The sequence below is a fragment of the Melitaea cinxia genome, chromosome 5 (genome assembly GCF_905220565.1).
Source record: "Melitaea cinxia chromosome 5, ilMelCinx1.1, whole genome shotgun sequence".
Lineage (NCBI taxonomy): Eukaryota > Metazoa > Arthropoda > Insecta > Lepidoptera > Nymphalidae > Melitaea > Melitaea cinxia.
Window position 1 is genome coordinate 2,150,150 of NC_059398.1, and position 16,080 is coordinate 2,166,229.

The 16,080-nt window shown below is 40.5% G+C and overlaps 1 protein-coding gene across 1 annotated transcript in view; it reads left to right on the forward strand.

Annotated features, from left to right (window-relative positions):
* LOC123653639 (mediator of RNA polymerase II transcription subunit 13) overlaps positions 1–16,080 on the forward strand; it is an 81,658-nt gene that overhangs the window by 53,201 nt on the left and 12,377 nt on the right. The window contains 13 exon segments of the mRNA XM_045589632.1: positions 2,894–2,977; positions 3,813–3,958; positions 5,411–5,688; positions 6,484–6,572; positions 7,588–7,633; positions 8,903–8,907; positions 9,348–9,483; positions 9,739–9,848; positions 10,267–10,398; positions 13,121–13,259; positions 14,791–14,919; positions 15,304–15,534; positions 15,872–16,034. Coding sequence (XP_045445588.1) covers positions 2,894–2,977; positions 3,813–3,958; positions 5,411–5,688; positions 6,484–6,572; positions 7,588–7,633; positions 8,903–8,907; positions 9,348–9,483; positions 9,739–9,848; positions 10,267–10,398; positions 13,121–13,259; positions 14,791–14,919; positions 15,304–15,534; positions 15,872–16,034 — 1,688 coding nt within the window.

A 16,080-nucleotide genomic window follows, 5' to 3' on the forward strand; every position in this document is an offset into this window, starting at 1 on the left:
AATAGCACGAAATCGTTGCCTAATGATAACTATTATGTATAAATTATATGTACTTTGTTTTGATTTATTCATGCTTTACCTAGAACACATTACCCGTCACTGTTAGGCTGAGCGTTTACCACGGAAAGTAATATGGTATGGGATTAATGGGTCGTACGTAGGTACAATGGTTTCTGTCTCTTTTAAATCAAGTCGTAACGGTATGTAATATAGCGTATTGTATGTTATTTTTATTAGTAATCTAGGCTTTTTGAGCAGTAATGTCTCTGGCATCACATATTAGTCTATCACATAATATTTAGCATTTTAACTACGCAAGCATTTTCCATGTGTGTATTTGTTTTTTTTTTATACCAAGTATCATAATGTTAGCAAAATTTCTTTGCTAGTAACTGGTCCCTGTATGAATCAACATACGCTTAGCCTGAGCCTGTTACAAACATGATGACATTTGTACGTTAACTTGACGTCACATGAGCAGTTATAAGTTACATACTACAAAAATATCTATGATGCTAACTATAATGTATCTCATACTTATGACAGCCATTTTTTATGACAGTCATTCACTGATATACGTTATTTCTACCGATTTTATACTCCTATTGTCTTTCTTGCAATAATTCAATAATATAGTTTCAAATGAAAAAATTCTAGAAAAACTTAATGTATAAATAAATGATGTAATGTAAAATGATGAAATAAAAATTTAGTTAAAATTATATGATCAAAATCAAAATCAAAAACAGCTTTAGACAAATAGGCCCCTTTCGGCACTTTCGAATCGTCATTTTACAAATTAAAACTTAAAAAATAAATTATTATTTTTGTAAAAGTTAAGCTACCACCGATTCGGAATGTACATTCTTCAGAGAAGAATCGCCAAGAAACTCCACAGTTACTCTTTTGAAAATAATATATAAACTGTGTTTTAGTACAAAATTAGTAACATGTTGCATAAAATACAGCGTCACTAAGTCCAAACATCTTTATCAATTATGTAATCCTGTACCGACTAATAAGCTTTATCTATTAATTTTTTTTTAAATAATAACTAAATTTATGTTTAGACAATTCCAAAATTGTTTGTGGGATTTTATTATATATGCAAATACCCATAACCCAGAAAGGAGATGTTTATTTTACATTATTTTTTATTATAATAAATGAATCTTAATATACTTAATTATTTATAAAATTATAAATATAGAATAAATAGTTATTAAAAACTAAATTGCTTGATGCGAGGGATCAGTGTAATAAGATTAAGTCACCTGTTAACCCAGAAAGGGGACTTTTGCACACTATTTCAGAAATATAAATTTGAATGCTTTCCATTAATAAAAATACCACCCCCTTAAAATCTTGTAATCACTCTTATATTTAGTAACATTATTAATATATTTTTTGTTTCTTTAGTATTTAAGCTCAATAACAAACATACTTATCGGAAATCTAAAAGATAAGATTCGATATTGATATCTATTATAATTAAATTATAACAATTTATAACTTATATTAGGTTTTATTGATATTATGCCCTAATTTGAATGTTTTTAAACATTATTTTTAGAGATAATAGTTCAAAACTTTATCCCTAGTGATGTTGTTATTTTAAAATCATTGCTTTCATTTCAATAAGTATAAATATCATTTTTAAATGATTACAAATATTTGATGAAGTTCGTAATTATTATTAAAAATAAAATTTTGTGTCGTTGAACCTGTTGATGAAGTACAAAATTATAAATATTTTGTAAACATTTTCTTTTTTAAGATTTAATATCTTAAAATTTATTTAACGCTTCTTTATTATTAATTATACCGATTTGGTTTTTTTATCAAGTTTATTTTTTTCGTTTTAAGTTGAGGTTTGTTCGGTCTATTACCCCGAACACTTGGTGTTTCGACACATTGAAACAATATCACACACGCATCGAGGCGTCGAGCTTAATAAATTAGGCCAACGCCGTGCTTGTTACTTCGGTGCATATTTTACCGTTTCGATAATCGGATGCGCTCATCAACATTAAAAAAATTTACATTAACGTAACATTTAAGAATTTCAGTGAACATTTTGAAGCAATATTTATTTATAATTTAACATTTTAACATTCAATATTTCACTAAGGCTCAGGCATCCTACGTTGTGGTCCTTCGAGCCGGATCTGAACCAGCGATCTAGCAACCCGTCCATCCTTCATTAATATTTTAATTTACCCACCTACTCCATTTACTTAAATTAATTGCATGGTATGGCAGCGTTGGCGCAACGGTTACAGCCATGGATTGTACCTGTTGCACAGGCGGTTGCGGGTTCGATCCCCGCACATGATAAATATTTGTATTCGCCATAAAGGTGTTTGCCGTGGTCTGGGTGTTTGTGCAGTCCTTGTGGGTCTCCCGACCGTGCCTCGGAGAGCACGTTAAGCCGTCGGTTCCGGTTGTTATCATGTACACCTGATAGCGATCGTTACTCATAGTAGGGAATATATCCGCCAACCCGCATTGGAGTAGAGTGGTGGATTAAGCTCTGATCCTTCTCCTACATGGGGAAAGAGGCATATGCCCAGTAGTGGAATATTACAGACTGAAGCGTAATTAATTGCATGGTAGTCTTATGATGTAGATGAAACTTTAGTGATTCAATATGGTACTAGAAAGTTTATTACTAAAAATAGCTGTAATTATTTTCTTTTCAATATTAAGTTTTGAATTTAATAAATAAAATACAATGAAAGTGTTATGAAAAATCGATCCGGAAAAACGATATTTTAATAAAATGTAGTTTTAATCTATTTCGTTATTATAAAAATAGTATCCAGTTATTATAATATGCAACTAAAATGTCTTTACTTGTTCTCATATTGGTTTTCTTTTCTTTTCTTTACAGATGTCTATTATCTCGGGATTTCGTCAGGCTTGGCAAGTGGTTTGTTCAACCTTACGATGGCGACGAGGAGGATGTCGGCAAGAGGTGATGATAACCTTATACAAAGAAATATTTAAAAAAAATCTTCTTGTAATCAGTATTATATTAAATATTTAATAAACGGAAGTTACTATTTGAACCAGCTGCAATCACTAAGCTGTTTTAAATAAGCGCTCGTGGCAACACGTGGGCTCACTTCCAAGAGTAGATTGAAGATCTCTGTGTTACACTCGTTAAGACATCAGGGTGGGACTTCGTTCCCCTTCAAACAATTTCAATATTTTGTATTTTAATAATATTGGTCCTACGAACCGTATTAAGTAACTCGTATGTGATCAATATTTTTGTAGATTATAAGGTAAGATAATAAGATAAGGTAAGATAATATATTATTTTTTTGCCGTTGTATGTTTATATATAAAGTACTACAAATGATTTGGGTCTAGAAATTTAGAGTTCCAATTATATATGATGACGACGCCTTCGATCAACTATGACAGTATCGGCTCATGGCTGTTACGCTGGCGGTTGCGCATTCAATCTTCGAACATGGCATACATTTTTAATGGCCATAAAGATGCTTGTCCTGATTTGGGGATTTGCCCCTTTTTTGTATTGTCTATTTACGGACCCCCGACATGGTAAATCCTAGTGGGAACCGAGTGTGAGGCGTTTATTTATACATTTGATAAGGATATAGTTTTAAAATATTATATAAATATATATAAGAATGTTAAAAGTAATTATTTCTTAGACAAAACTGTCATTTACCATGTTGCGGCAACTTTTAAATAAAACAACACGCAGCAAATAACCGTAAAACATTTTTGTACATGTTTTGTAAGTTGCCCTAATAAATAAAAAAATATATGTTTTCCAGCCCGTGGCACCTGTCGTTCTCCTTCGCGTTCTTCCTGCACGGCGAGAGCACGGTGTGCGCGTCGGTGGACGTGCGCCAGCACCCGCCCGTGCGCACGCTCACCGCCAAGCGGCTGGCGCGCCTGCACTCGCGGGGGGACAACAAGGGTATGCCCTCAACTTGTCATTTCATTATTTCTATCTTCACTCACTTATATCGCCCTCTCAACTTCCGTTCGCCTCGCCCGATCACACTTTTCGTAACGCTTTCGTCACGAATTCACTAGCGCACTCCCCAAGTTAAGCGTACGAAAAGAAGTTTTACTTCAAAACTTGTGCAGCAAATTAATAAATCGTCGAGATAGATAAACACAGAATCAGAATATTTCAAGCAACAGTTAAATCTTTAATTACAATAGATAAACAGTGACAAATAGGAAAATTTAAATCCGAATATTTACATTCATCATCTTTTATCAGCTATCTTATTTACTTTGATCTGTTTTGTCAAACGTGGTTAAGTTGAGTGAAAATTATGAATCACTATTTTTTCCTCAGGAAGTACTGATTCGAAATCGAAAAATTATAGTTATGTATTAGTCCAATTACCGAGGAAGGTTAGCCTATTATATACTATTTTAGTACATTTCTTTTACTAATTCACGCGAGTGAAACCGCGAGGTACAGTTACTTACAAAATATATTTGACTCATTATCTTTTGTAGTGTAGTGTTTCAGACGTAGAATGTGTATTAGCAACAGTCGATTGATCGTGTACTTGATTTCACTGTATTATATCTTAGTAACTTGACCTAAGACACTGCTGTTAATGTGAACTGATTTATTATCCAGGTTGAGTACTTGAACTGTGATGTGATTGGAATGTTTTCATATATTTACTGTGTTACATTTAATTTATTATATAGCAAAAGATAAACTGGAGTAGTGTTATGAAATGTATTATAGAAAATTCCATTTTTTTTTTGTTGTTTATTTTCTTAAAAACAATTCAAATTTTTACTTCCGATTGACATAGGAATCGCATGTAGAATAGTTATGTAAGGAAGTGTCAAAAGTAAATATCACAAAATTGTCAATGTCAAATTATATTGGTTGGGATTGTATAATTTATTACTATAGATATACTAAACTTTCAAAATGTTTGCATATTAATAAGAATAAAAACAGGAATTACAACGATTTGTTTTCAATTTATCTATAGTGTAGGTAGGTACTCTTTGTTTCTTTGAGATCTTGCCTCAGTTGTATCTCTGTACTTGTGAAATGGATTGCTTTAGAAATGCATCTTGCATAAATAAATAAAATAAATATAATATAAAGTGTAATTATTTTATAAATCAGGCATGTGGTTATATTTGAGAACAGTCACTAAATGAACATTCATATTTATTGGATTAACTTGATCACTGGATTATGACATTACAGATTCATCTTTATGGTTATTAAGGAATGATATTTTTAACCATAAACCTACCTAAATGGAGCGGTTTTTATATACTCTATGATAAAAATAATTTTTGACATGAAACTAGTAATTCTAGTCACATGAAGTATATTTGTATATTTTGTGTTTTAATAAGAGTCGTTGTGTTCCGACAGTGATCCTGGCCCCGTTCGGGCTGGAGGGCCGCGTGACGGGCCGCGAGTGGGGCGAGGGCGACGCGGCGACGGCGCGGCTGCTGGACGCGTGGCGGCAGCTGTACCCGCTGGAGCAGGGCTGCGGCGCCGCGGAGGTGGAGTGCGGCGGCGTGCGCATGCGCTACCCCGTGCCCTACGTGCTGCTCACCGACATGGAGGAGCCGCGCGCCGCGCCGCCGCCCGCCGCGCACCTGGCCGCGCGCGCGCTCGCCGCGCTCGCCGCGCCGCGCCCGCACCAGGTGCGTGCCCACACTCTCCCTCACACACACACGGAGGCGGAGTGCGGCGGCGTGCGCATGCGCTACCCCGTGCCCTACGTGCTGCTCACCGACATGGAGGTCACATACACGCACTAATCTCAAATTTTTTTTTTTTTAATTTATTGGAACTACAAACAAGTTTACAATAGACGTTAATTACATTAAGCTTAAGTTTTACAATTTAAGTTATTGCAAACTCAACACTGATGGTCACATTGAACATAATTAAATTGCAAATGGTGAACCTGTCTTACAATTCATCATTTCTATAATTAAATTTAATAAGTTTTAATCAAAATATATAATATATAATACATAGGTACTTACATATAGATATATAAAATTTTATTAATATTTTATTATAATTGTATTATTATAGTGACTATAAAATATATATACACATACATATATAAAGCTGCGTTTGTCAGCATATTTTATATTTATTTTCAATGGAAGTTGGAAACGGAATTATTCTTAATTTATGAATAATTTCGAGTTTACTTCCAAAATTATATATAGAAAACTAAACCTAAACATCTGTAGAAGTTATGAAGTAAAAACTGTTTTAATTTATTTAGTTTTCTTACATATGCTAACTTCTTTAAGAGGCATCCCTGTTTTCTTGTAATACTTTATCATTAATTAAGACAGTAAAATGCCATTTGCTATATAAATTTTGTTAAAAGTTATTCTGCTGCACTAGAGATGATACACGACTTTAAATTAATTTTTACGCCCTTAATTTCCTTAAAGATCTATGGTAAATTTTTTCAGACGGCAGAATTATGTTACGCTGAGTCGTCGGGTGATGTGAATGAAGACTTCTTGGATCCCACCAGAAAGACACCTTGTACCTGTGCGAAGTGAGTCTCTGCGACTGAAATGCTATTGCTGTAGTTTTCTTAATTTTGAACATTTATCGAGTAATATGCATTATTTTTGTGTTTACGTGTTCTTTGTTTTCTTTTTTTTTGTATTTGTTTGCATGATTTTTTTTTCTATTTGAGACCCAATTTGCTTGTACTTAAATGCTCAAATTTTATAGTAACATCTGTATCGCAATATTTAAACTAGACTTTCATGTGAGCAAAAGAATATTTAATGATTCATTGGTAATTTGAGAAAACATAATTATAATGCGCATTTCTCGTTTTCTACACAAATATAGTATGTATTATGTATGCAGTAGTTAAATGCAGTATTTTATACCTATATAGCAGTAGAGCTATCGCTCTGTATTACGCATCTATACTTATGTATGTTATGTATGAAATGAGTACTCGTGACATATTTATTTATGAAATGCAAATCGTATGTAGTTTAGCTCCGTCGATCACACGTCGTCACCTCACAACGAACGTGATAAGGTTTCAATGCGATTGTTATCGACGAAATCTTCTCTTGCTAAGAACGATTTTTTCATACGGGTGTAGTTTTGTAGATAGATAGGTAGATGTTATGTATGTGAATGTTTATATAGTACGATTTAGTCGCTAGTATAGTATAGTACATAGTCCGTAGGGGGATATAAGCTTCGCTAACGTACACGTTTCACCGAGACATGTCCGTTGGATCGCTTATACGTGCATGGCTGAGATGTTTATGTCTTAAATAATATTAACACCGATGTTTCGTTTTCAAAATGTTTTCTCTCACATTTGACATCTCAGTCACCGTATCCGTCGCGGACGAGCTTCTGTCACACTCGACACAGAGCGGCGCCGATCCCCGCTCCAGTAGAGGCCCGCAGTCGACCGATTTGTAAATATGCAATTGGAGCGGCCGTCTCCTTAAAGTGTAACGCATGTACATAGAGCACGGTAGCTCGCGAGTGTGACAGAGCGGTCGGCGCGGGCGCACTAGCCTTGTGTTGTGCAGGTGGCGGCGGCGCCGCGCCGCGCGCCCGCGCCCGCCGCCCTTCCACCGCCGCGCGCGCCGCGCCCGCCGCGCGCCCGCCCCGCCCGCGCACCCCGCGCCGCCCGCCGCCGCCAGGTACGCACGGGGGCTGCACGGGACGTCACGTGTATTTGTTTTTAGTTGTTTCAAAAATGAATAAGATTTGTATTACATTTTAAAAATTTTGATATATGTTGCACAAAAAAAAACAATACACGCGATTTCTACGTATGGGGAGGGGTTCTAAACCTCACCAGATGTCACCAGGGGGTTAGAAAGTTTCTAAAAAAATCACGTGATTAATAGACGACCCCATAAGCTTAGTCCTCTTTCTCTCTGTAAGAGAAAGAGCTGTTATGTAAGTATATTTTTTATAGGGGCCAAAAATGAAACTGATCTATTGGATCTTATTCGGACTCAGCACTTAGATGCCAGCCGTTAAAAGTCGTCATCTTGAGGTTCGTATGTATTTTATACTATCGATAGCGGGTTGGAAGATCACCAGAGCGACGGAAACGACCAGAAAAATGGAGCACGATTAATTGTGAGTATAGTCAAATAACAATGTAACATTGTGTGTCTCACATCGAGCATAGCTATTTGACTCATTTGAATGTTTCACCATACACAAATAATGCGATGCTGCTGTATTGCATGCCATGCTGCCTCAAATAATATATATCTTATGGCCTCCGTAGATTAGTAATACGCATTACTTATATAAAAATTGCATGCTTTATGGCTGTATTATTTAGATTTATATAAAAAGCAAATGAATCTAATATGTTCAAACATTATTGGTTAGGATTATCGACTCTCATTCAATGTCATTTTTTTTTTGTTATAACCAATATATATGCCCTTAATCTAAATGCCCTTCAAATGTCACATTAATTAACTCATTTATTCCAAATTTATATTAAAATTTTTACAAGTCATATCTATGTTTTGTAAATATAACATTGTAAAAATAATCTTAAAATACTTTTTCACGACACTAATATTTAACAAAGTTTATTTAGTTTAAGATATAAAAATTACGTTCGTATTATCGATTTTATGAAATACATTAGTCCATTCCACACACGCATAATAACATCTACCTCATATCAATACTCTTAACTCGCTCGATCCATCTCATGATTTCAAACGAGACGCCGATATTGCATTTACGTTCATCACGACAGAGCAACGCCAATGATTGTATTGTTTTGAGATAATATGGTCAGTCTTATTATGGGAATTCAGTTGTCATTTGTGATCATTATGTTATCGTGTACGTGGCTGTAACCGAAAGAGAAAGTAAGTAAGTTTATTCAAAAACTAATTTATCAATGTTCAAATGAAGTGACGTTTAACAAATGTTCTTTAAAGGGCATCTGTTAAGTTATATCCACGTCTTCGATTGTGATATAGTCGGTTAAACATTCAAACCTTGACATTTAATTTTAGTTTCAGTCAGAAATAATTAAAACATGGTATTGATGATTCATATATTTTTGTTTCTGAAAATGTTTTCTCAATATAATTACGGTTTAAATTACTTTACAATAATGATATTTATATCCTATTTTTGTAATTTATTATCAAGTGTACAATAAAGAATACACTATCGTTATAACAAATGTTGGGCCAATAATTGGTACATGTGGTGGTTTGAAGTTAGCCGACGATATGTGCGAGACAAGGAAGTGGCCGCTCAGTTCGCTAGAGCGCGGTGTGTAAAGGAGTGCGTGTCGCAGGGCGGGCGGCTGCGGGCCGGGCTGCGCGGGCGGCGGCGGCGCGTGCTCGCCCGCCAGCTGCGGCGCCTCGCCCGCCGCGCCCTCGCCGCACGCGCCGCACGCGCCGCTCTCCGCGCTCGCGCCGCACGCGCACCAGGTACCTGCACGTTACAAGCGCCGACCGCGACCAAACTGTAGTGCTCCCGAACAGTGTTCTGTTATTGTGGCGAATAAGGTTGCCAGAGCACCGAGACGAGGTCAGGGAGGGTAGAGAAAGGCTCTACGTTTTTTGCTATTCTAAGTGGTAATATAGACGAAATATTAACCATCAAAAGTAGTTTATTTTTGTCATATTTAATTACAATAATGGTTAGTACAGAGTTAATGTTCTATGGATATGATTGTGCCGCAGACGAGCGTGCCGACGACGCTGCACACGCCGGCGCCGACGCCCGACCCGCTGGCGCCGCCCACGCCCGCGCCGCCCTCCGCGCCGCCTCACAAGAACTACGCGCAGGTACGGTACACCAGCCTCATCTCCTATCGAAAAGAACAAAAACATTGTGTATAAAATTACTCCACTGCGGCCAAGGATTTGTATGTGACAGTGATGTAATTATTTAAATTTATTCCGTTAAAATCTCGTCTTCTTTATTATTTACTATGATCCGAGGTTTTGCTAATTCGTAAACACTTTGTATATTATTAAACTTGTCTCTGAGTATCACTACATTAAATGTGAAAAGTAATAACCATTAACTGACTAAGACAAATTTTGAGTATAAAATACTCACATCCGTATATTATGGTTTTGTAAATTGCCTCATGTTTCCACGACTTGCTATATATTATTTGTGCTCTAGGGCGAATCCCCTGGCGGCGGCGGCGCAACGGGCACGGGGTCGCCGAGCGGCGTGGGGGCGGGCGGTGCGGCGGGCAGCGCGGGGGCGGGCGGCGCGCCTGTAGAGCTACTCCGCCGCCCAGCGCTGCCCGCGCCCGAGAAGCGCCTCGACCCGCTCGAGGACGAGCACTCGCTGCACATGCTCTACGACTACACCACCGTGCACGCCTGGTGAGTACATACCTCTGCACGACAACTCTACCGCACACGTGCCCGTCGTCACTGCTTCACACGTATACGTGTATATTGTCCTGTTGCAACATACCTGTATACCTAACTGATTATCTGCACTTGAGAAGAACATTCATATTTAAGGTGGTTTGAATTTTTTTTTTGTATAGTTGTATACATACATTCCATTTGGACATATATATTTTCACCATTCATTCATTACATTCCACCTTCAATATACTATACATTCCACCTTCACCATTCATTCATTACATTCCACCTTCAATATACCAACATACACATGCATGATAATTATATAGGTGTTATTTATATTGTCAAAATTAAATAATTGTTTAATATAAATAATAAAATACTCGAATGTTAGTGTAAAAGTGTGTACATGTGTTTAAATATACAGCATGTTCAACGTCTAACTACGTTCTTTAAAATGTGGAGCTCTGTAGTCGTAATAAGATCACGTTCCGCGTGAAAAAACAAATCCTAGCCCATTTTTATATTTGACTGTTTAAATAAACGACCCATATGATAGACTCGTTCTGCATGGTACCTTTCATGAGCATGTAAATACGCGTTTAAAAGGAAAATTATTACTAACTGACGAGTGCTCTTATCAGCACCTAGAAAATGATAACGTTCAACATTATCTCTCAAACCTAGATCCAACGAGAGAAACGATATTTCTTCAGACCTTTTGTTCACCTTTTGTTACAAAAGAACCGCATTTTATAAGCAAAGTTATACTGTACGAGGCCCCGTGAGATACTAACGAAAATGAGCGTAGTTTGATGCATATGTGTGCGTGAGCGCGTGTGTTTACTTGAAGGAGCCGAGTTTTGTGGCTTCAGTAACAACAAAGGCCGCGCATTATCTACTTTTTTTTACTTCATCTATGGTATATTGTAAGTAAGACAAAGAATACTTAAAAAAGGACTAGAATTTTTTTTTCTTGTGGAATGTAATCTATAACACCTACAAAACCCTTGAAGGAACGTAGTTAGGAGTCGAAAGCCCATATAATATATATAAGCCTCTATATGAGTGTTTTCTCAGTGATATGGTTATGAGTGATAACTATACAGTCTATAAAAGAAGACGATTCATGCATTGAATGTAATTTGTTTATTGTGCAAAACTCCCCTTAAATTCTCGATAACCTCATTATTACTAAATTCATTATCTCTAAATATCTATACATATTATTCTGTATTTAATATAATCCTATATAAAATATATCTGTATATAAAATATCCAAGTTTGTGTCACACTAGAATCTTTTGAAAATCAAATATTCTATTCATTACAATTTATCATCATATTGCTCAATTTTTATAAACTAATTTACGTGTCTGAAAATAATAGTAGTTATTTTTTCAATGCTATCAAATGGCTATCAGGTATTGTACTTATTTAATATGTATTATTTCAGGACACTAAAAATTATTTTTTAAAAATTTATGTACCAATTACATATTATTTATTGTATACCCTCCTTTCATGATTTAATTACCCTTTTAGCGAGTACCTGACACCATCATATTGGGTTAAAGTATCTTTCAGTATGAATCCTGGTCTCGTTATATCACGTTTGCAACAAGCGCATCAACAACGTTGGAGTTATAGTTGTTTGTGTTCATTGTTTGCTACATGTATATTTTTATGTATTACTTTTATATGAGCTACCTAATCTATTGCTAGTTCTAATTAGGGATGTAACGATACATGAATTTGCCGATACGATACCGATACCGATTATCGAGGAAAATAATCGGCGATACCGATACCGATACCGATATCAATGGCTTAGTAATAAATACACCCAGTAAATAAAGAATGATGTACTTTATATGCACAAAACTTACTTATTCTACATAGAATAAGTAGACACTCCATTCTGTAAAGTGTGGCAAAAATGGAAATTAAAAATAATGAAAAAAAGGTAAAATATCATATCAACATTTATTTGGGTAACATTTATTAAGGAATCAGATGCTACTTCTATGTTTTAAAGGAAACGGCATTTTATTTATCGTACGTAACTGTATTACAGTCCACACTTCACTCAAAAACAGACAAAATCATGAATAGCGGCGACGAGACGTAAATTCGCCGAAAAACATTACAATGCTGTGCCAAAACTGAGCAAATACTGACGAGTGACGACCGTTAACTGCGTTGCCGTTTGCCGTGGCGCGTCCTTCGCCCCACCCTCTGAGACGGAGTGGCAACGTGGCCGCGAGCGCGTCGTTCTTTTCGCGCGCTTTTCAAACTGTGTATCGGCTGTATTTAAATCGGCGATGCCGATATATCGGCCTGCCGATTATATCGGCCGATATATCGGTATCGGTATCGTTACACCCCTAGTTCTAATCATACCAAAGATCTAGTAGAATATCACCTGTATGTTATTTCTGTCAAAGCAGAATCCGTACCTTTTTACCATTTTATATTTGTCTTCAGTAATAACACTTTCAATTGGACATATAGACGTTTGCCTTGGTCTGGACGTTCGGGTATTATGTGTCACTGTATCTCAGTGATGACCATCCAATTATGATAAGATGGTAGTCTGCAGGTCAATTCACTTTCACACTAAGTTTCACTATAGTAGTTTTAGTGTGAAATAGTGATGAATGTCCGTCCACAATCCTCGCAAGTTAGTGGGAATGACAGTAAAGTCAAGTATCGTGTTTCACGTGTGCAGGCTGGAGCACCCTGTGAAGCGGTTTAAAAGCAACTCGGCGGGCTTCAGCGAGGAGCTGGCGCTGGGCGCGGCGCCGGGCGACTTGTACGCCGGCCACGACCACACGCGCCTGCCCGCCGCGCGCGTGGACCGCACGCTCGTCAAGCACGAGCGCCTCGACCCCGTGAGTGTCTCCACCTACTGTCACAGTCGCCGGGCGACTTGTACGCCGGCCACGACCACACGCGCCTGCCCGCCGCGCGCGTGGACCGCACGCTCGTCAAGCACGAGCGCCTCGACCCCGTGAGTGTCTCCACCTACTGTCACAGTCGCCGGGCGACTTGTACGCCGGCCACGACCACACGCGCCTGCCCGCCGCGCGCGTGGACCGCACGCTCGTCAAGCACGAGCGCCTCGACCCCGTGAGTGTCTCCACCTACTGTCACAGTCGCCGGGCGACTTGTACGCCGGCCACGACCACACGCGCCTGCCCGCCGCGCGCGTGGACCGCACGCTCGTCAAGCACGAGCGCCTCGACCCCGTGAGTGTCTCCACCTACTGTCACAGTCGCCGGGCGACTTGTACGCCGGCCACGACCACACGCGCCTGCCCGCCGCGCGCGTGGACCGCACGCTCGTCAAGCACGAGCGCCTCGACCCCGTGAGTGTCTCCACCTACTGTCACAGTCGCCGGGCGACTTGTACGCCGGCCACGACCACACGCGCCTGCCCGCCGCGCGCGTGGACCGCACGCTCGTCAAGCACGAGCGCCTCGACCCCGTGAGTGTCTCCACCTACTGTCACAGTCGCCGGGCGACTTGTACGCCGGCCACGACCACACGCGCCTGCCCGCCGCGCGCGTGGACCGCACGCTCGTCAAGCACGAGCGCCTCGACCCCGTGAGTGTCTCCACCTACTGTCACAGTCGCCGGGCGACTTGTACGCCGGCCACGACCACACGCGCCTGCCCGCCGCGCGCGTGGACCGCACGCTCGTCAAGCACGAGCGCCTCGACCCCGTGAGTGTCTCCACCTACTGTCACAGTCGCCGGGCGACTTGTACGCCGGCCACGACCACACGCGCCTGCCCGCCGCGCGCGTGGACCGCACGCTCGTCAAGCACGAGCGCCTCGACCCCGTGAGTGTCTCCACCTACTGTCACAGTCGCCGGGCGACTTGTACGCCGGCCACGACCACACGCGCCTGCCCGCCGCGCGCGTGGACCGCACGCTCGTCAAGCACGAGCGCCTCGACCCCGTGAGTGTCTCCACCTACTGTCACAGTCGCCGGGCGACTTGTACGCCGGCCACGACCACACGCGCCTGCCCGCCGCGCGCGTGGACCGCACGCTCGTCAAGCACGAGCGCCTCGACCCCGTGAGTGTCTCCACCTACTGTCACAGTCGCCGGGCGACTTGTACGCCGGCCACGACCACACGCGCCTGCCCGCCGCGCGCGTGGACCGCACGCTCGTCAAGCACGAGCGCCTCGACCCCGTGAGTGTCTCCACCTACTGTCACAGTCGCCGGGCGACTTGTACGCCGGCCACGACCATACGTGTGGACATTTTATCCTTATATCAAAATAGCATCCAGATTTCAGTCTCTGCGACAAAATTTGATAATTTATTACATGGTTAGATGAATAATTGAATAGTTAAATTAACTTTATTTTTTATTTATTTGTTTTTCTAGGAGGACGTGAAAGAGTACAAGAACCTCTTCACGTCGGACGGTTTATGTCCGACGCTAAAAGACTTGGAACAGATATTTGATAACTCGGACGACGCCGCAAGCGGGGATGAGACGGTAAGACTTGTGAGTGTACCCTTCTTATTATTTTCTACTAACCTAAGTTTGCATGTTAACTTATATTGCTATTATTTTACAAATATACCTAATATTACTGTGTTAAGACAATTTTAATACACTCTTTACATGAAAGTACATTTAGATAATAATAGTATTCTTTCTAAAATGTAATTAGTTTGTTAAATAGATTTATAAGTATACTTGGATTGCAAATATATACATTTGAATTTGACTATGTAATATTATCACACAATATTCTAAGTCGGTAAAATTTACTCCACACATGATGTAAAACAAAGTAAAATCTAGAGAAAATATAAATGAATGTTTGGTTTAATCGTCGACAAAAGAGATGAGAGTTGCATCGAGCGTGCCTCGTTCCAGTTGCAAGTGCAGACGCCGCCCGACTCCAACAAGTCGACGGAGGAGACGCGCTGCGTGGGCGGGCGCTGCGTGCGCGCCGAGGAGCTCAGCAAGATGTTCCCCACGCCGCCCAGCATGGAGGCGCACGCGCAGCCCTCGCCCGGCTTCTCGCCGCCCGACGACGCGCCGCAGACGCACGTGCACGCGCACGCGCTGGCGCACGCGGCGCGCGCCACCGGCTCGCCGCCGCCCGACCCCATCGAGGTACGCTCCGCTCTTGTGCACTCTGACGGGCAGAGGCTACTGCAGCTTATAAACTTGCTATACCAGGAGCATCGCAAACGCGTTGCTCCCTTACCTTACTCATTACAGAAACAACACTGCTCAAAAGCAGTATTATATTTTAACTGTGATCTTTTGTAGGGTCAAGGGGTCAGGTACTTTCCCAATCGGGTTGTTTTGAGTTTTGTTGTTGATTTTGAGCAGGATAAATTCTGCTGTGCCCTACTTCAGTCGCTGCTCCTCCTAATTAAATAAAACCAAGTCCAATATTATCAAATCAAGTTAGTAAAAAAAACTGTAACTATGAACGATCTCGCAGGACTGGTCGTACGTGTTCAAGCCGCCGACGATGTTTAAGTACGTGGGCTCGTCGAAGTACGCGCCGCTGACGACCCTGCCGAGCCAGTTGCTACCGCCTGTGACGCTCCCGCCGCACGCCGTGTACCGACCCCGCTGGCAGCGAACGAGCAGCGAGCCCGAGCGCGACGACCAGCACCGCCCTGACTCCACCGCCGCTGCAGGTAGGTG